The sequence below is a fragment of the Alligator mississippiensis genome, chromosome 1, assembly GCF_030867095.1.
Source record: "Alligator mississippiensis isolate rAllMis1 chromosome 1, rAllMis1, whole genome shotgun sequence".
NCBI lineage: Eukaryota > Metazoa > Chordata > Crocodylia > Alligatoridae > Alligator > Alligator mississippiensis.
In genome coordinates, this window is record NC_081824.1 from 45,676,618 (window position 1) to 45,699,075 (window position 22,458).

Consider the following 22,458-nt stretch of genomic DNA (forward strand, 5'->3'; position numbering starts at 1 on the left):
TCAAGTGTAGTACAGCTGATAAATAATCCAACTGTCCCCAATTTTTCTGAAATAGACTCCTTTGTTTGATAACTAAACTGCTTGGTAAAGGCAGTTAAAGAAAAGGGGACCAAAGCTTGAGTTTCTTGTAACTTTAACTTTGTAGAGACTGACATTTCTCCAGTTCTTTTTTTTTTTTTAAAGCCCCTAAAAGAATCACACCCATTCAAAATCCACCTAAACATTCAATTCAGGATTTTAAGCAATTTACTTTGTACCTTTCATACCATACACAAATGGAAATCCAGAGATACAAAGAGGGGAAATTCTGTGTGATTCAAAACAATTACGGAGAAAGTAAAGCTCCTATTTTGAAATAATAATAATTAGAATAAAGTAGATAGTAGAAGACCTAGAATCCTTGGTCTTATGAGATTCTCAAATGTTGTTTACCATCTTTCATACTGACTCATCATCTTATTTTTGTCATGTAGCCAAATCATCCTCACACAAATTTGCAAGACCAGTTAGTGTGCAACTGATTTACCTTCTTCTCCTCTCAAACCACACCATTTGGCAATGTTGAAATACATTGCCAAATATAACTTTTTCAAGGAATGCTAAAACTTGATGTGATTTAAAAGCCACTTTTGGAAACTTATCTAAAACTAGTAACACATTCAAGAAAAAATCTTGAATTATTTATTATGTGCAAAATTTCAAAATAAAAAGATACTGAAAATACAAAGTACCTCAGTTACTCATAATTATAAGAGTATAAGAAACAGAAAGACTATTTCATGTTTGCAATAAATGCTAAACAGTGGAAACTGAGGTTCACTTGACAGTTCAAAACCCATATACAGAATCCAAGCAACATGAGGATTTGCCATAACTCTCTATTTAATTTACAGGAAAAAAAAACAACCCAAGCCTATCTTACCTTCATAGATAGCTTTGAAACCTTGAGCACTCACAGCAAAATCTGTAGTAAAACAAAGGGTGAGGATAGACCCTGTGCTCACAATAGATGAAGGCAGCTGAAATCCAGACAACCTGCAGAATAAAAAAAAATACATATATAATAAAATAAATATAACTTGTAGTGTGGGGTAATCATAGACATCAAAAATATATAATGTGTGTACCATGCCAAATGGTAAGCTGCAGAATATCAATATCATGAAACAGCCATCTATCTTAAAGGCTACCATTTTGCATTTTTCCATTCCTGTAGTATCTCCAAACACTCCTTGCACGTACCAACATATAACATGATGATTTGGCTAGACCTTCAGATCCTTAAATATACATGGTAGAAAAATAAATTCTACTTACAGCTTTTTAAAGATTAAGAATTTTACATCCCTCCCTCCCTTTTCCCCCACATCTTCAAACAGATCTTGTATCTTTCCCAAATGATTCTCTGTTCTCACCTCCATACCTTGAAAAATTCATTAATCCCCCTGGCCAAATTCACTTTGTGTTTGTCCATATTGTTCCCTACATTAAAGACTATAGCTATGCCACTGTGGTTAGAGAGAAGGCCTTAGGCTAAAGGAAGAAAACAGTTGTAAATTTATTTTCTGTGGTTGTCTAGTGAGCAGAAAGACTAAACTCCAAATTATAAGAGAGAAAATGACAACACTGAACTCCAAACCCCCAAGACAGTGAGCAGTAGCAGGCATAGACTCTAAGGGTGCCTGTACACATGCAGTGAGGCACTCTGACATGCTCAATTAATCAAGTCTGCTGGAGTATGATAATTACCGTGCTCCAGCAGACTACAGTGTCACATGCATCAGCATACCCTTGCTAAAAAATGGTGGCGGGGTTGCTTTAACTAAAGTTAATTCAATGAGGTTTAGTAAAAGCACCCTACTGCCATTTTTCATCATGGGGACGCTGATACACATGACACTCCTGACACTTTAATTACAGTTGCTCTTGGAACTGCTCTAATTAAACCCCACCACCGCCCTGCAGAGCACATGTACAAATGCCCTAAAACACTAACAGTGGGACATGATAATGATGAGTAGTAGATTCTTCCCTTTTTGTTCTCTATACTTTTGCCCTTAAAATGTTCTTGGAGAAGGATAATATTTTATTTTGATGACACTGGCTGAATTTCTTATTTTCCTATGGCACACCCACGGACTCCATCTTGTCACCTTTCCTATTCAATGTGTATATAAGATCAATGGGTCAGATTGTGAAGAGATTTAGAGAAAGGTGCCATCAATATGCAGATGTCATCAGCTCTACCTCTTCTTCTATTCTGGAATCCAGCCCTTTAATCTCAGTCCTAGTGCCTTTCTGCAACTAGGGACTGGACGTGTAAATTAAAACTGAATCTACATAGAATAGAAATGATGATGGTGGGTAGATGGTGGGCTGTACTGAGGCACCTATCATAGATTGGGTTCAGCCCCCTCTTGTCACTCAGGTTCACAACTTAGAGGTGCTCCTAGATCTTCAAGTGGTGGTTGTGGCTAGGAGCGCTTTTCATCAACTCCATCTGGTGCGAAAGTTCTTTCAGAATCTGATCTGGTCATTATCATCCATACCTTCATAACCTCAAGGCAAGACTACTGCAATACACTCTACGCAGAGCTGCCCTTGAAAACCGTCCAGAAGTTGCAATTGGTACAGAATGTGGTAGCTAGCCTTCTGATGGCGGTGGGTCACAAGAAGCACATAACTCTAGTGCTCCAGCATCTGCACTAGCTCTCACTAGCTTCCCAGGTGCAATTCAAGGTGCTAGTTTTGACCTTCCAGGCCCTAAATGGCCTGGGCCATACATACCTAAGGGACACTGAGATGCTGTTTACTAGGTTTAATTCATTTTGCTTGTTTTGTTTTGTTTTGTTTTTTACTTAAATTGCTTTTTTTGGTTTTCACATTTTTTTTCACTGTTCTGTTTCTCTTACTATAAGCCCCCCTGATACTTTTTTTGGGAAGAGTGACATACAAATTGCATACATACATGTATACTTGCATATTTTTTTCAGCCAGTTGCACAATATTGGCTAACCAGTAATCCAGTATCAGCCTGCTGATTCCCTGCTAGTCTCTCCCACTTTCAAACAGTTTTAAATAGAACATCTCATTATGTCTAGCTGAAATCAGATGTCTAGTCATCTGTTAAGGTCATTTATCTACCTACATTTTAGTGAGTTCTTTTGTTCATTGGTTTAGATACCTGGTTCTGTAGTACTGATCCAATTGCTAATACTTAATAAATAGACACTAACAACTTTAAAGTGATTGTTCAGTGGAACAATTCTGGTTTACTAATAAAGTTAAAGGAATTAAATACCTTGTTATAACCTCTATCAACAGCAAAATCAATGTTCTGAAGTTCCTGAATATAACCTATTACCCCTACAACAGTGGTTCCCAACGTTTTGTTTTTTTTTTCCATGCAGACCAGCATGGAAGTGGGACAGGGTACATGGAGGCAGCTGCCTCCCTCCTGGGGCTACCCCACCCCCAGCTTTAACCCAGCATGTGCCTGTTGGCAGTGGAAGCTGCTCACCTGAGCAGACAGACAGGGGTTCAAGTGGGGGGCTTGTGCCATGACCCAGTAGCCAACCCTTTGTGGCCTGGTACCAGGCAGCAGCCTGGTGGTTGGGAACCTCTTCTATACAGTAACATACCAATACATTAATAAGACAGGTATGGGAACAAAAATGTTAGAGATAGAAGTGTTAAAATCCCTTAATATATAGGGAAAGTGGCTCTATGAAATAGCGCTGGATATACTTCTTGTCATTTTGGGAGAGACAATGTGATGAAAATACTGTGAAGTACTTTTTCCCTTCAGTGAAAAAGGTTTTAAAAGGTTGAATTTTAGCACTAGCCCCTAAAAATATTGTTTGCCTAGACCATGAATAACTTACTGGCCAAATCTAGTACTTCTTAAAACATTAAAAAGTAACATTCATGGGAAAAGTCACATTAGCCCACAAAAGAATAAAATAGGTCAAGCTGACCTAATGGTTTCACAGCACATAAGAGGTCTAAATATGAGAGCAAGAAATTCATCTTTAGTGAGCAATTTAGAAATCGCAGATTATGTAAGTGACATAGTGAAGGCTTAACCATTCCTCAGACACCTCATGATGAGAGAATTACATTTTAATATATTTCAAAAGAGAGAAAAATCTTATCTTATATTTCAGCCACCTTGTACCCTCACCAAAGATGGAGGATGTGGGTACATCATGCTAGAAAAGATGCATAGTTCTTCATATGCACCGCATCCTGTATATAGTCTATGAATCCTAGCAGAAGACTGTTGGTAGGTTTGGAAAAGAAGAATGTTGTACTCTTGCTACTCAATGAGTTTCTGAGAGAAAAATGCTTTTAGAGACATTTAAAAAGAAAACTGCAATGGAAACACTTAAATATTCTCACAAAGGTGGCAAGATTTAAATACAGAGCTAAAAAGAACAGATATGTTCAGTGCATTCCCTTAAAATAGTTACTTTATTAAAAGTTAAAGAGGCTAGATAAAAGCTAATCTTTATGGCAAAGTTAACTCAAGCTGTAACTGAGAGTTGCATGTGACTTAAGTCCCATTTAAAACCAAAAGCCCTTAACTCAAAAGTTGTGGTCCTTTTGAGTTGGCTTGCTCATTAGGTAGTATAGTTTAAATACTATTCTGCATCAATTACATAGTTCGAAATCCTAAATAATTACTGAATTTAGTGGATTTATTGCAGTTTTACTTATTATTCATCCCAGCTCTGTTTATGGAATGTTAGAAACAAAAGGTAGCTGGGAAGCTCTGTCTCCATGCTTCAATGCCTCTATAGCCAAGAAAATAAATATGATTAAAGTTACAAGCAATATGTTGGATAAAATGTTCTTCACAACTGCATACATGTATATGAAACATACATTTTATTTATCTTTAAGGAAATACCTACACCCTTCATGATTTAATGAATTATCATGATTTTACACATGCATGTCTTATTTTACTTTATTCCAAAATAGAGACCTAACAGTTATATTTGTGACATCAAATTATATTAAAATCCCTATTCATTTGTAATTGGTCCCACTACTTTTAAGATTAAAGCAATTTAAGCATGGATAATGTACGTAGGGCCATAAATCCTTTTTTATTTTATTTTTTTTAATAATGGGAATATTTAGAAGCAGTGTGTGGAGGAAAATAATGGGTCCTTGTTTTAAAAAGGAAAAAGAAAGCAACCCACACCCCCAGCAAAAAAAACAACTAAACAAAAAACCCTGTAATACTATGATGCTTCAATTCTTTTTAACGTATGTATAAGAAATGTTTTTTCTAAGCTAAACTGACCTGAGTTGTAATAAACATTTTACAGGACCTTTTCTCGCTGACCAATTTAAATTCATGACTAAATCTAAGTGGCATGAAAAAATGCCACCTAAAATCTATTAAATAACGTTGAGAAAGGGGAAAACAGATGACTTGTTCTCTACAATAGGGAAGATGTAGAAGTAGAGGAGAACAGAGACTTGGGAAACTTTAAGAAAGGATAATTGCTAAGTTAAAATTATTGTATGTTTCCCTGTCCTCTCACATGAAAAATATATACACAAAAGTGCAAGCATACACACATCCAATTATTACAGGAGTACTAAAAAATGGAATCAGAACTCTTACCCTCCCTATGCAGTCAGACTATTCTCAGGGACTGTGAAAATAAAACACATTCTCTACCCCTCACCTTCATCCAAGAGAACCTCGCTTCTCAGATATACAGAAATGAGAGGGAGAAAAAAGAAAACAATCCCAGGACACCAAAGGATGTTACAAATATAAAAAAAATCAGATACTGGTGACAAGAAGAGAGGCAGAATTTATGTTTAAGGCAGTGGTCTCTAACCTTTTTAAGTAGGTGATCACCTTTGACATTTAAAAGGAACCCAAGATATACTGTGCGCCACTGCCACCTCCCCGCCCCCCCCAGCAGGTAAGTCTGTGGGGAGTGGGGGGTCGGGGGGACAGATTGAGGTAGAGGGAGAAAAAAAATATTTTTATTTGAGGGCATGCCTTCCCAGCAGGTAAGTCTCACCCAGCTGGGGCCCCACTTGACTTACCCATGCTCCTCCTTCTGCGGCACTGTCCCTCATAGTGGGGGCCTTGAACTAGCCCCCGCCCCTTTCCTCCCACATGGACTGACCTGCTGGGCTGAGGCATGTACGTGCATTCATGTGGGCAATCAGCCCTCCTCACCCCTGCCTCAGATCAACTCCAAGAGGCTCCCAGATCTACCAGTGGATCGAGATCGAGATCCACTGGTTGGTGACCACTGGTTTAACACATGGGGAGGTACATTTGGATTAGTAGTCCAGGGAATGAAACCATTAACTCTTTAATATTTTAGCTATATAGTTAATGCCCATACATTATTGGGGCCATTCTGTAAGATAGCATGTTAAGAGAAAAAAATCAACTTGGATATATTAGTGCACCCTCAAAACAGAAGAAAACTAAGGCAAAATGTACTGTCTGCATGAGAGAGAGCTCAGTAGGTATGTTACAGCTAAAGCTTTTTTTCCCCTCCATAACTAGATGAAAGCTAAACGAGGGAATAGTCATCTGATTTGAACTTCGGTGTGCTGTTCAGTCCTAAATATTTTAGACAATCACATCTGCTTCTGCCTGAATAGAAAATTGCCAGTTTTTCTCTTTCTGATATAACCTCTCTCTAGTTTGCATCTATTCTTGTAGAAGATTACAGACCTAGTCCTTCCCACCCCCTCCATTCCTTTTACTAGCCCTCATACCTAGCTAAACCACAAAATGGTTCTTGCCTCATACTTCAACCTCTTTGTATGAAAACTAAAAGAGAGTTTCAGTTTGAAAAGCTAGAGTTTCCTAACTGCCTGTCATTTACAAATCCTAACTTTGGAAGCTAAAGCATGTTAGGAGAACTGCCATTGCTTCACATGGTGCTAAATACTATGTAAGCAAGGTATTAATATTTCTGTCCCTAAACAAAGTAATCCAAGTTAAATTTTATAATGCAGTTCTGCGCTGAAAAATGGCTACATAAAAATAGCTACATCTTAGCTCTACTCCTTCTGTATATCACATCTTAGTCACTTTTGTGGTAAAATTGGATTTTATTGGTCTTTGTTCTTACTAGTCTTACACAGTCAATAGAGCCAAAAAGAAAAAAAAAAAAATGGATCCTGCTGACTTATTATTAAAAAGGGAAAAAAAAAATTACACTGCTCTCTTGGTTCCAATTGCTCACACCTGTACAAGTACACTGTTGACAGTAGGTTTGCCTAGCTGTCACCAAGGGCATAATTTGAATTGTGCACAGTTCTCTTGCAGAGATAACACTGAAGGCCTATTTTGATCTACAGAAGCTTTATTCCTAGGGACAATTCTTGAGGAGAGAAAGCCACTTGACTGTCAGATCCCAGGTTGAGCTTGACTGGTTGGTAGTTCAGTGGGGGAAAACAGGACTCAAATAAAGGAAAAAAAAATGTGGCAGTATTTGGGAGAGCACTGTCCATAAGCTAAGTTTTGCCCACTTCAGATGAAAAAAAACATATGATGGCACTTACAGCAAAGCCATGAAAGCATTTAAAATATACTAAAGGTGATTTTGGTGGGTTCCATATACTTGGCTCCCCCACACTAGGGTTTAGAAACACCAAGCTAAATTAAAACATGAGTATTTCAGTTCTCAGTGTCAAGTGTCTTTATTTTCTTTTAAAGGAAATCTGTTTTTTTTATCAAACTAACCTTTGCAAATGAAAGCTTGAAACGGTGACTTTAGTGTAACCAAGAAGAGCAGTAGGGTTTGTAGACAACTACTGGCCTGGGAAGAGTAGCAGTTGCCAGTGCCTGGGAGCTGGGGCTTATGGAAGAAGTTTGTGTGGGGAGAGGAGGCAAATATCCTGGTGGGGAGAGCTACTGTTTTGGAAACAGGAAATGGCTATCTGATTTTGGGACATTCAAGCTTAGAGGCTGCGTACAACTGGAGTCCCATTACCCCCACTTTCCCTAAGTCTTGAAGGGAAAACCCTTTCTAGCACTATATTTCAACTACTGAAATTATCTTGTTATTCCTACTAATTTGGGGGAGCTATTTGTGAGTTTGAGCTGTGTTGCTGGAATCTGTGAGATTGGCCTGCTTCTGGTGGACTGGATCAAGATGCAGCCACTTTTAAGGTTTTTTCCCCACAAATACTGGTAAAACTCACTTCTTTTAAGAAAGGAAAACATAAAAGGAGGGGTGGGAGATCTCATTCTGAGCTCTGGATAGATTAACAAAATAACAAAAGTTTATAAATCGAAACATGTACCTGAGGACAGGGCTTTCTTGTTCCACATTTTCCTCTACTTTCTATGCTCAAAATGACACTTTCTCATCTCTTCCCATGTTGTTAGAGGGCAGGTAGGCCTGTCTAAATCATGTATAGTGACCAGTATCTCATCATCTCCATCAGTAGACTCACACTAATTAGTGCTTTTTCTTAAGATCCATGTGATAATATGATTAAATTTCAGTTTCTTTTTATAAAGTTTCTCACTTACATGGATATGGAAAAAAATCTTGAAAACATGAACTACAAGTGATGGAAAAGGCAAATGAATCCACACAATTTTGTATTTATATTAACATGGTATATAACTGGGTATAATAGCATTATACCAAGAGTAACACATAATTAAATCATATATATATATATTTTTTAAATGTCATTATTTTAATCCAGTCTGGGTGGGGGTGTATGGGTTGAGTCACGATTTTGAATCTCTTGACAATAACAGACAACTAATCCAGTGTAGGACTGTTTCCAAGGGCTATTGAAGATAAATAATAATTATATCACCTTAAATTACTAGATTAATCAGGTTATTTATAGGATCCAAGGGAGATTTCATCAGCCAAATAATGGGCTGACTTTGTTCTTAGGTTCCATATATCATCCATTGCACTCATTTCAGTAGATTTCCCAAATACATATTGCGGAGATGCATAGAAGGGAATCTACTGAACTTGAAGCTCACTTTTCTTTGTCTTTCTTTAAGATGGTCCACTTAGGACACACATTTTAAGTTTTCTTTTATCTCCTATTCCTTTGTCATGTAGTAAAGCCTGTGTCAAAAATAAAGGTTTTGTGCAGAGTTGTAAACTATACCTACTTAATATCTTGTGGAAGTGTGTTGCTCATATGAATCCACCTTCAGTGAAAAAGTAGTATCGCTCCTTTGCAGACATTTTGGCCAGGCCTCATAAGCTACATTCACACACGTGAACTCATCTGTTTTTGCAGATGGCAAATACAAATATGTGACTGCACAGTTGTTAGCATATCTGCCATCAGGTTAACTGACTCGCCAGTTCCACCAAGGACTTCTGACAAAAGAATTTCTAGGACACGTATAGTATTAAAGTTGAGTTTTACAAAGGGAAGATAGATAGAAATAACTTCAGATACTTCAGCAGTACTTTAAAAGAACAAGAAACTCAAGGAGACCTGGAATGTGTATACAGTTATTTGGCTAGATAAGTTTTGAATGAGTGAAATTCATTGACCCTCCTCACACATAATGACAGCAATGTTGAAGAAGTTCTAAGAAAGGAAGGATTTTATTCTATAGCACTGCATAATACCTAATGAAGAAGAAGTAATTATCTAATGTTTCCAAAAGTGGTACTGTGCTTGAGTGTAATAAGCCCATTTAGTCATGTACATACATTTCCCCAGGTAATTGCATTTCTAAGCAATAAAACTTTACTTCTAATGAAACACAAATATTACACTGTATGTATTTTAACTTCTTTGTTAAAACAGACCTTGTGATTGCTGAAAGAAAAAAGGAAATAACATTCCATTCTCAAACTAAGATGAAAGAATGTAAAAAAGGCAAATCCTTTTTAGTAAAAACAAAACAAAACAAAACAAAGAAAAGCTATTAGCAACCATTCCTGTCATTCAGTTTGTCCCAGAGTCTATGCACAAGAAGTGGCACAGAAATGCAGTTAACTGAAAGCACAGTGATTATGGAATGTATGAATTTAATATATCCTCAGAAGACATCCAACTCTTATGCAGAAAAATAAGTTTCACTCAAGTTTTATACTAGCCTGTTTAATGTTGATAAATGTGAAACTTAAACAGTTGTATCAACTACATGAAGTTGCCATTTAGGATCTTTGGACTGAGTATACAGTTTTTAATCCTGTACTTTTATGAGATTTAATATTCAGCATATTAGGTATTATTTTTCTTCTTAATCTACATGAGATACTTTACTGTGGAGCTGACTAATTAGCTACCCAGTAAAGCATCACCATCTACACATACAGCACTATTAGGCCACAGTTAACTAATTAACTGCATTGCAGGATAGTACTGCCCAACACAGACAGTATCCTACAGCAGAGTAGTTACATGTGGTGAAATGCATATGTAGATGGTGATGTGGGAGGCCAGGGTGCAAGGATAGCACTGCACCTAGACTCCCAGTGGCCCCAGGTGAACTTTTAGTATTGGGCCTCAATTTTGCCAGAGATAATGATAATAATAATCACTATTTTCACTATTTTCAGGACCCCTTTCTGTCTGCGCCCCAGGCAGCCACCCAGTCCACCCATGTCTGTGTTGAACCCTGCAGAAGGGTGCAACACTGCTGGGGCTGCCTGCCAGCTAGCACCACACTATAGAACCCTCATGCCCCAGCCAGTCTCTCCACAGCACAATGAGCTGGAAGGGGGGGAAGCAGCTCCTGGATGGCAGACTGACCACCTCAACGGGCTGCACCACCCTGGCTCCATGTGCTGCAGTCCTAGGTGCTCATGTAAATCCTGAGACTGGGAGCAATGAACTCTGGCATGAACTGCACCAGAGTTTATTGTGTCACATTAATATTGCATGTAGACATGCCCATTGAAGAACTAGATTTAATGTAATTGATTCAAGAGATGATAAGTTATCAACTCCCCCTCAGTCTTCTCTTCTCCGGAGTAAATAACCCTAGTTCTTTCAGCCTTTCCTCCTAAGTCATGTGTCCCAAACCTATTCATACTCTTTCACTTGTATTTATGTATGTATGTATACTTATATTATATACCCAATAAGACAGAATTATTGTTATTCCTGAAAAAAATATTTTAATACAAGTGCAGTTATTAATCGTACATTGACATATGTTGAGGAGGCAAAAATCTGACTTTCCATTTGGGCTTAAATGGAAATGAGTCTAGAAATATATCATAAATAAGGGGAAGCTGGAAAATATATTTGAGATACCCAATAATATTGCCAGGTTTGAAATGTTAATTAGGAATGAAGAAAAAAGAACATCAGCAATATCACTGTGCAAGAGATCTGCTTTCTATTCCCAATTATGCTTTATTGCCTCCTAATGACAAGAACAGGGAGGACTACAAACATGTGCTCTATGTAAATGCACCTTATTTTATACATAATTTATCACATCAAAGAGTTAACTTTGTACTCTTGGTGAACCAAGCACTTATCATTTGAAATTCAATTTAGACTACGTACAAATATTTGGCTACAGGAGAGACCATTCGCATGTATGACACTCATTTGCAAATGATTTCGAAGATGAAAGAGGTTTGTTTTAAATAACTCTTTTGCAGAAAACCATATCTAAGCTATTAGTGGATTGCTTTCTTTCATGCAGCTTTAAATATTGTAGTGTACAGTGTATGCACAACAGTGATTGTTCTGCTAGAATACAGTGTCATTTTGTGTAATTGTGATCTCTTGTCATTCTGCTGGATCTAAAACATGAAAGTTGCATTTAGAAAGACTGTTGCCAAATTTCTAAAGAAAACAACATACCAACTGTTAAGCACCCTTCTTCCCCCCCCCCCCCCCAAATAATTCAAAGGGTTTGTGGGAAGTCCTGCAGATTTTCTTGTGTTTGTTTTAGTGCTCTGGCATGTGTGGTCTTGTTGAAAAGCCAGTGTTATGCTGTGCTCATTTATGTCATTTTTATCTCTATGGATTGTATTACACTATCTGCATATATATGTATGGATTTTGGTCATGGTTTAGCCAAATGAAATGTGGCATGCAAACTTAAGGAAAAGGGAATAGGAGAAACTGCTGAGGATCTCTTGCCATTGTACTACTAGGGCAAGGATAGTTGCCATTTCCAACACAGGCCGAAGGGGCTACTGCTGACATGGGTACCTGCAGTATTACCTGCCTGTAATGGGAAAGAGCCTTACAATAGCTAAGGCATCTTAAAGTAATGAAACATCAGCTGGAAGTCCAGCTGCCCATGGCAGGAACAATATTTATAGAGGAGACTCATGAGGAATACAACAATTATGGGATTGGGGGGGGGGGGGGGGCTGACTTAGAGGTATTTAGGGAGCTATCTTGAAGATACATATGATCTTTAGATTCTTCCAGGCTTTAGAGGGGTCTGGGTCCACCATGGTCAGGACTGCCAAGAACTGCAATAAGATGGATCTCTGAAAATAATGGGAAGACTTTTGGAAGGACTAGGTCATAGTCAGACAAAAAGGTAAGAAACCTTAAGTGGTCCTTTTGTTCTGCATCCAAGTTAATGGTCATTTTTTCTCATATCATTCTTTCCTCTTATATAATAATTCCTTATTTTGTCTCCTTACTGTGGTAAAGAGTGATCTCATGGCAAGTGATATTCCAGGCTAACCCATCCTATGGAAAGGAGGACCTATTATTCTTTCAGAACCCAAAAAAGAAGTCACTCCGAGATGTGTAGTAGTTGTGAAGTCTGGTATCAGGTGATGGACCAAGACTTGCAGGGATAAGAAGTAATCCCAGCGCAAACTTTGGTCTGTTTCTTTGAGCAAGCAGTGCACTAGCAGGAAGAAACTTGGGATTCCAGTAGAGGCATTTTATACTGTACAGAAAACAAGTTTTCAAGGGTCTGTAATTACAAAATGCTCACTGAACACTGATTTCATGACATTATCACATATAGCCAGCAGTATGATAAAATAGAAAGAACAAAAAAGAGTGAGACTTTGAGGCTCCTACATTGAATTACATTCAATTCACTCCATTTTCTCAGCCTTTAAAATTAAGAGTATTAGTAGCAGTGGCAAAAGAACAAATCTGCATGATTGTATGAGAAGGCTTCAATGAGATTTCAAGGTGCTTAGGAGCATACAGGATTTGACTCTTATAGGAAATTGTGCAACTATAAAGTTATTGCTCTCTTTTCCCTGTTAAAAAACAAAAAAGGATTTGAGTGTATAGATCTGCTGACAATTGAAAATTTGCAAGTAAAGAACCAACACAAGATTGCAGAATACCGAGTCTGCAGATCTGGGAATCGGCACCTCTGCCCTCAGATGGTATCATAATAGTCACCTGTAATATTTAGAACCAAGTGCTGCACATCTAAGAGTACTTCAGAGGATTAAGGAGTCCAATATGAAACAACTTTATTTGCATGCATGTTCATTGTAAAGTGGGGGGTGAGGGAGGGCAGAGGGAAAGGGACAGGGAGAGACAGCTTGTAAGTAGAGCTAGCCATGACATTTTCATGAGGCATTTTCTTTTCAGTGAAAGGATCCTGCTAATAAAAATGCTTCTGACAGATGCATGTCATTTTAGAAAAAAAATGCTGGAAGTATTTGCATCTATAGGATAGAATTTCTGGTTAAAATCAGAGAGGTCCATCTACAGATGGCTTAATAAGGTTTTTTATTATTATTATTTTCTACAAATGAGAACAGTTCAAGCTACGGAGATTGACTTTGTATCACTGTGGTTAGGGAAAGTCCCTGGGATAGGAGAGATTCCAGCAGAGCAGGTTTTTTGAACCTAGGGCTTCTACAGTCCAAGTGAATATCCTAATCACTGGGCTATTGGCTAGCCTGGGGTAATTTGGTCATCATTTTTCATAATTGATTTAAAAGGGTTTCATTTTTGTTCCAATACTGTCTAAAACAAATGTTAAAACCTAGGAGCTTTTTACATAACATAATTCTTGTCTGGAAAAACCTTTCTAAGAGTTCAGTTTGGAACCAGTCAGTAAACACACATTGATTACTTCATCAGTGGAATTTGTGACTTATAAAATACTGTAAACAAAGTATTACAAGACGCTGGCTATGGTTAGATAATATTAGAGAATTCCCCATAATGTATCCTGAGACATAATATACAGAAATCTTACTAAAAGCCCTACATCGGTGTAAAACTGCAAAGGGATAAAAAATAAAGTTGTTAGTGTAGCATTGGCTTTTCCTGATTTCTGAGAACCTGAGCAACCTTAATAGTAATTGTTGTATATAGAATATGTTTACCGACAAAATCTAACTGAGCAATGCTGTTCTAAGCTCACTTGTGTGTTGTGTGAATGTTCTGTATTTTCAGTGAATTCTCATCTCCCCAGCCCATTGCCACAGGCTACTAATCTGGAACAAAGCTCAGTCTCAGAAATGTCAAAGATAATGAAAAAGGTAAAAATCACAGAAGAGAAAGCTGGCCAGAGCCATTCCTATGAGTTGCACTCTCACAGGCTCTTCTGCTTCATTAATCAACTACTCCAACAGCCAGAGGGAAATACTATTAAAATTTATATATTTTTCTCCTGCTTCTCCATCCCCTCTCAAAGGAAACTGTCCATTCAAAAGCAACTCCTGTCAGGACTGTCAATTTTGAGAAAAATCACCCATAAACTTGTACAAATAGCTCTTGATGGTCCTTCCTCCACACAACATATATTCTAAAGAGTAGCCCAAATACTGTTGTAGACATAACAATTGCTTTCAAATACAAAGATTTTTTTTTAATAGTAATTTATGAGCAGGCTGATGGCAGAAGCCACTGAGAACAGGGCTGCTGACTGAAGTACTCTCAGTGAATGCATAAAGATCTGAAGTGTTGGTAGTCAAAGTCATACTAGATTTCTCATTCTAAATTCATACCACAGAAGACATATGATGTTACAGTGGTAATTCGGTTTTATGTGGTTCTTTCTGTGTTACACTGGTCTAAAAATTAAAGCTTTTCTGTAGCTTTTATCCAGGATCACCTTCTCACCATAAAAATAAGAAAATATTAATGAATTCTGTCTTTCATTCACTAACCCTGTTTCTGGTTACAAGAGGTTTAGGAATAGAGTTGATTAACAAAAAGAAAAAAAAAGACTAAGAAAAAACAACCCTGCCAGGAAAACATTAATTTGAACAAGCATGCGTAGGCAAAACAAGGGGCATGTGTGCATGACACTTCAAAGCGGGCTTAATGCTTTTGCACCACTTTAATGGTGTTGGCATTTGCATGCCTCTGTCAACAGGGTGTGTGCAGGACATGGGGGTTTAATCGGCCCTAAATTGAAGCAGTGTTTTTTAAAACACGATGCTTCAATTTAGGGCCCCCATTTTGTCTACACATTCCCTTTTTTATTGTTATTTGAAATATGTTGGGCTCAATAAGCTTCTACCAAATCAAAGGCAGGGTTCCAAGTAAACCTTCCAGGTACATACAAACATTAAAAATCTAAGGTAAGTTGGAATGGGGGGACTGACAAAAGGGGCTTGAGGGGGGTGGAAATTAGGGGATAAGCAGGTTCTGGGGGAGGAGAATTGGGGAACCTAGTGGGATCCACAGGTGGGACTGGGGAGGATTAGGGTGGGCAGATGGGGTCTGCAGATGGGACTGGGGAGGATTGTAGGGGCAAGATGAATCCATGGGAGGGATTGGGGGTTCCAGGAAAATTTGGCAGGATCAGGGGGCTACCAGGGGCTACGGGGGGGAGCCTGGGGGAGTCTGGGGAGTCTCCTCCATGGGGCCAGGGGCTATTAGTATCCCCCCTGAACTTCCAATTCCAAATTCCAGACAAACAACCCCCACCAGTGAACCAACTCCCCCATCCCACTCGCCCACCCCTCCCCCCACTTCAATTTACTTCCTTGGTTTGCAGCATCAGTGAAAAACTGGCAATAGGAATAGTTTGTGGGATGGTGGGGGGGGTGTCTAGAAGCATCTGGGGGAACAGTTGTTCATCTGGGGGTGAGGGGAGGGACCAGGGGGCTAAAAATTAGGACTATGCAAAGCTTCAGTCCCTGATTTGATTCGGCCGGATTCAGTGGCCAAATCTCTGAATCTGAATTGAACCAGGAGACCCTTTAATCTCTCCAAATCAAATCCGAACCCTCCAAATCGATTTGGAGAGATTTGACGATTCAGATAAAGACACAGCTTTAAAAGTTTTTTCTACATACCTCAAGGTACCAGTGAATTCTCATGAATGCTGAGATGCTGGTGCAGATGGAGCATCCCATGGAAGAACAGAGCAGTCCCCAGTGTGCTCAGTGGCAGACCCAGAAGTGGATCAGAAGCACTTCCCAACCACTTCCAGGTCTGCCATGGAGCACATGGGGCCCCCCCCCCCACCCCCCGGCTTGGTGAATAGTGTCTCCTGGGTCTGTGGGGGCACCCGGGGTCCCCCCTCAGCCAATCACATAGGGGGATACGGGGGGGGGGTCCACTGCCGAGCACGTGAGGGGGGCACACTCCTGTGGGATGCTCCATCCGCCCCACCTTGTCAGCATGCACAGACCATGGTACCTTGAGGTATATAGAAAAAAAAACATTTAAAGCTGTGTCTTCACATTTGGATTCAGTAGAATTGAATTGGGACAGTGATCCAAATCAACAAATTGAATCACTGTCTCCCAAATTGGGCCTAACTGAAACCAAATACAACCCACTTGGCATACCACTGCTAAAAATAGTCCGGTGCCAGAGTGGGAATAGGAATCCCCAGGGCTTGGGCCAGCAGCTGGGCTCTCTTAGTCCCAGCACTGCACTGGAACTGTACAGAAGTTCAATTAGAGCAGCCTTGCTAGACCTGACCTAATTTAGGTACCTTGGAGGTACACTTAATTTAAATCAGGTTATCCATTTTTAGACCAATCTAATGGTCCTAAACTTCTGTACAGTTAGCACTTAGATCCACCTAACTGGAGATCTAAATATAAGGTCTGCACCTGGACAAACTTAGATCTGGTGGCCATTTTAAAACATGATCTAACCTCCCCTTAAACTCCCCAAACAATTGTATGCACCCTTCAGATCCTAGCATTTACCTTGATCTTCTCATTCACTGGCCTTAGATCTTTAGCATGAATAAAGCAGTAAGCCTCTCTGCCACTCACTGGGAAGCTCCTATAGCTATGCCAAACACCTCTCACCATAACCCAGTTGACTGCCTCTTCCAGGGAACTCCTATGGAAAGCTTATTCCTTTTTCCCTTCACTATTTATTAGCCACATCACCCTCCTAATCAGGTCTAGTCAGAGTGCACCTGCTCCATCACAGGGGAGCTGGAGCTAATTTACTTAAAGGAGACAACCAACCAGTCACAGTATTTAATCCACACAGGTAGAGTCTCTTATCCACCTATGTTTCTGTCTAACACTGTATTTTTATATCAGTTATGAATAGAACATGCTTAATGAACCTTTAAAATTAAATTTCACATAGTTAACTGTATGATTTCCAGGAGAAACCATGAAGATATCCTCAGTTTTCATTTTGATGCTGATTCAACCATGTGTTAGTTGAGAGAACAATTAGCAAATAAGTAAATCTTGTAATCAAGGTAAAACAGCCATAACAAAAATGCTCTCAATAGGGAACTACTCATAGAAGTTACATATTCAAAACATAAATCAAAACTTTCAATCTCAAAGCTAAAGGACATTGTAGTTGTAATGGATTTGACACATTTAGTCTTCAGAAAAGGAAGCTATTTTTTCTAGGTGCTACCAAGCAGCCAAATGAGCAATTGTTGCATGCATTGCAAGCCCCCCTGAAATTGCCTGTGGCAACAGTTATCAGACATAAATAGGCATTCCAAAAATATGCCAAGAGTTGGTTAGAGCCCTACCAGAATGCAGCTGTGAAGGGACCTGAGAAAGAGACAGAAACTCAGACCTAGTGTTCAGACCCAGGGTTTTAGAGACAGGATTTCAGTTGTTTGTGGGGGAGAAAAAACAACAAAACAAAACAGAGCATCACACCAGCCAAGCAAGCTCTGGTGGTACATCAGAATGGTGGGAGATCAGTTCAGAAGGAAGATCAGAAGGATCACAACAAGCAGAACAGTGATTGCCAACTGATGAACCAGCTTTGTTCACATTGAGGAAAAATGTGTTTGGATAGCAAGAAATCACATTACTTCCCCATGGCTTCAGGTCTCCTGCAGTGTTACTGTAGGAGAATACCTTTTGGAACAGTTTCCTTCTACAATAACTACCACAGAAATCAAGTGCCAAGCCAGAGCACCATACCATGAATAACCGAAAGCTTGTTCTTTTGCAAGCAAAACATATCACTACACCAAAGATGCTGCCAGCTGAAAAATATACATTATGTATTTTGGCAGGATTACTGCATAATGCATATAGTTCAAAAAATAGCAACATGAATGGCTTTGCAAGCTTCTGGAGTAAGTGGATTTAAAATAAAACAGCATCATACAATACTTAATAAAACTAGACAAATATGCACTACTTGAATAAAATGTTATCAGAGAAACAGAACTAGTGTTGTTCCATAAGAATAGGTATTTGTTACATGCACTGTGAAGTTAATAACCCTTTATACCTGACCCCCGCCCCCCCCCCCGACATTTTAAGCCTTATCAGACATTCCAGGTCACATTAATATGTTTCTTTTGGAATTCCTAAATGCCAACAATAAAAGCACTTTCATCTCATTAGAAAATTAGATACAGAAAATGTTCAGCATCTGTATCCCATTCTATGTTTTATATTTGATGGCACCCTATAAATAGAAGCCTGGTACACAAAGAGTTCTGTACCCAGTTCTGCACTCCATTATGTTGGTGTAAGTCCAAACTGGATCTACCAAAGCCAATTATACTGATGTAAATGAGAGCACAATTTGGTTCACTGACTCACCACTCATGCTCATACATTTTGACAAGATATTAACATTGTTAAAATCAGATGGCCAGGTTTCACTGTTATAGCTAAAAGGTGCCTCTGCTGTTTAAAAAAACTAATGCTAGCAATTTAGTTAGCCAAACTGGCCGCATCCAGATGAGCATGCACATGTGTTTCCTTGGGGATAAATAGCAGTGGCACACAGTTGTGCTGCTGCTACTTGTTCCTGGTGAATGCACCTGCACATGTGCTCTAGCATGCAGCAAATTGTGCATGGTGGGATAGGGAAGGCTGGGGCCAGCACCTGGGTTGGCCCCAGCAGCCTTACCTGGACCTTGGGGAACCCCCAGGATTAAAACACTCGCAATCCAGGTGTGCAAAACCTGGTAGGCAGCCAGAGCATAACTCTGGCTGGCCAGGACCCAGTTTCAGGTGGCACACACTACAGCCATGTGTGCCACTCCACTTTGTCACTTTTTTTTTTAGATACCAGGATTTCAAGTAATTTTGCAAAAGTGCAGTGAGTAGAACCTTTTCATGTGTGGGGTATGCATTCTGTGGTACTTCAAAAGTATCAGAGGTGCTGCAAAGTGCACATTTGCAGTTGTCTGGGTGTGCCCACTCAGATTATACAGAGATTTTTTTCTGTTCTTTTCTACCAATAGAATTTCATGTGGGATATGGTAAATCTAGTCAAATTAATCTAGATGACTAAAGGATTATTTTCCCCCAAAATAAATTAAATATATATGAATGATGAGCTAAAATGGATGTTTTTATGCATAAAATTACTAGAAGAAGAAGAGCTAGAACAGGTTAGGGGCAGAAACCTATGGATACCATAGATCCAATATGTGGTCCATGTCAAATCTTTCATGGGTAAAATAAGTAATTATAAAAGAAAATTAATATTTTGGTAAGTAATCTTCTTAGTCTTAGTAGTAGCACATGTAGAGACTAAAATAATACCTAAGAAAGCATTACAATATTTTCAAACTTCCTGAAGCTAGTGACATTTTGAATTAGCAGGAAGCTATTGATATTATTCAGTTGACATCTTCACACCATTCTTAATAAAAGAACAAATGAAAGAGCGACCTAGAAAGATGTCTCTTTCTGTTTGATGTCAGCTTATTCCTTTAAACAGATCTTCAATTTCTTCATTCACTTCTAGGTAAGTATAGTGAAGAGGAATCTACTAGGCCTGTGCAAATAGGGAAGTATTCAATTCAGATTTAGATTTGGCCAATTCAGAGGACAGTGATTTGATTGGGAGATTCAGATCACTATCCTGAATCGATTTGGCCAGATCAGCTTTGGACAATTCGGCGCTGATTCAGAGAGATTTGGTGATTTGCATTGGCTAGGGAGAGGCAGGCACAACTGGCCAGCTGCAGGTTCTCCTGTGGGGTCCACAGGAGGGATTGGGGAGGATCAGGGTGGGCAGGTGGGGTCTGCAGATGGGGTTGGGGAGGACTGTGGGGGCAAAATGGATCCATGGGAGGGATTGGTGGTTCCAGGAAAATTTGGAACCATGCCTGCCTCTCCCAGGGTGGGGGGAGCCATGGGAGAAGCCCCCATGACTGCTCTGCCTGACCCCATCTCCTGCCTGGTCCCAACCTAGTCCTGGTACTTAAAAAAAAAAAAGCCCTGTACTCACCAGCTGCAGGAGCAGTGATTGGGGCCTCTGGGCACTCACAGCAGAACCCGCCTGCGCAGTGCAGGTCAATGGGAGGCAGCAGGGATCGCCCCCCTGGCTTGGCGCCCATGAGGCAGCTGCCCCATGGCTGTGCCTGCCTCTCCCTGGTCAATACTAATCACTCAATCTCTCTGGATCAGTGCTGAATCTTCCGAAGCTGATTCAGCCAAATTAATTCAGGACAATGATCCAAATCTCCAAAACAAATCACTGTCCTCTGAATTGGCCAAATTCAAATCTGAATCGAATACTTCCCTATTCTCAGAGGCCTAGTTGATGGCCCAAGTAGAATTTAACTTTCATCTCTTGTGTCTATTATCTCATTGATCATTTCTCCATTCTTTTCATTTCCATGACAGTATATGGTGTCCTTTTGCTTTATATCCCATAATTGAAAGGAGTTTACATTTATTATGGCATAGACTCATTTATACTGAGACAGAAGCAAAATGATGATCCTGTTTGACCATGAAAACATTCAATTTCTCAAGAATAAATGAGTATGGAATTTTATATTGGATTATTTGTATTATGGATAGTTTCATTATCAATCATCCACAAAAAATGTATACACATTCATAAATTCCAATATAAAGTGCACTTCTCATAGATGAACTTAAATGCAAATCTTCATTAGCATGAGCATGATGTCTCTACAGACCAACCACTAATAGATTACAAAGAAAATCATCATATATGTTTCCACCCATCTGGGTTTTTACAAGGTCAGTAAATGAACAGTTTTGTTTTGGGGGGGTGGGAGGTACAGTGAAAAAAAAATCTAGTGAAGATGGGGATTGAAAAAGTGAGGAAAAAGTAGCTGGAAGTAGAAAATAAAATCAAACCCTAAAGTTTGGGGTTTTTTTAAACTTAATTACAAAATTGGACTACTATGGTATTGACTAATAATATCAACTTGAGCACCAGCTTTGATTCAAAAGTAAGAAACATCTAATTATATCATTCCATTTTAGCAGAAACTGCTTGGTTGTCTTTACTCTATTTATCATGCCCTTTGTACAATATAACAATACTTGTCCAGAGTATTTAACAATTAAAGAGCTGTATAGATATATACATCACTCCCATCAAAGATACAATGAGAAAAGAACCATCCTTAAAACTTCCTGCCAGAAATTTATGAAAATTCAAGTGTAGTCTAGGCAACTGTATAGAAATAAAGCTTAGCAAGGCCAAGTAGATGGATTTTACCATTCCCTTCACCTCTGCTATGGTTGCAAGATAAACTATCTTACTTTGTTTTTAATACCTATTCAAAACATATAATAATAGACAGATAGAAGGGTTATACACACAGCCAGAAATTGGTCTAGCCCAGGTCCTAGGAGGAGTGGTGGGAAGAATGTGTTATGAAAAAGTTTTCTTTCACTGGGAAAACCCTTTTCAGATTCATCAAAACAACTCTGAAAATTGTGTTGTATTTGCAAAATTATTTTAACTAATAATACTGAAAAAAGTAGTTTTTAAGGCTCCACTGTGAAATTTTCTGAGAAAACTTCTTCAAAATTTTATTTTGTATTTCAATTTAGAAAGTCTCCCTCAAAACTGTTTTGTACTGGGTGTGGCCAAAACTGGGGGTTTTAACTAGAGTGTGCTGGGACTTAAATCAGGAGGTTCCTGGCCAAAAGGTCTTGCCCCTCTGCTCAGGGTCAGACTGATCACCACATCTGAGGTCAGGAAGAAAATTTACCCCATGATCAGACTGGTATGGACTGTGGGAGTTTTTGCCTTCCTCTGTAGTGGGAGACGTGACCCTCTTCCTTGGATCTCTCAAGTGTTTAAAAACCTTGCTGCAGCAGGATGTTGGCTGCCATGGTCCCCCTACTTTAGCTGTAT

The 22,458-nt window shown here is 39.1% G+C and overlaps 1 protein-coding gene across 1 annotated transcript in view; it reads right to left on the bottom strand.

Moving 5' to 3' along the window:
* Positions 1-22,458, bottom strand: part of CSMD1 (CUB and Sushi multiple domains 1) — a 2,292,800-nt gene that overhangs the window by 1,667,834 nt on the left and 602,508 nt on the right. The window contains exon 3 of the mRNA XM_019488443.2: positions 923-1,035. Within this exon, the coding sequence (XP_019343988.2) occupies positions 923-1,035 (113 nt within the window). The remainder of the gene's footprint in view (positions 1-922; positions 1,036-22,458) is intronic.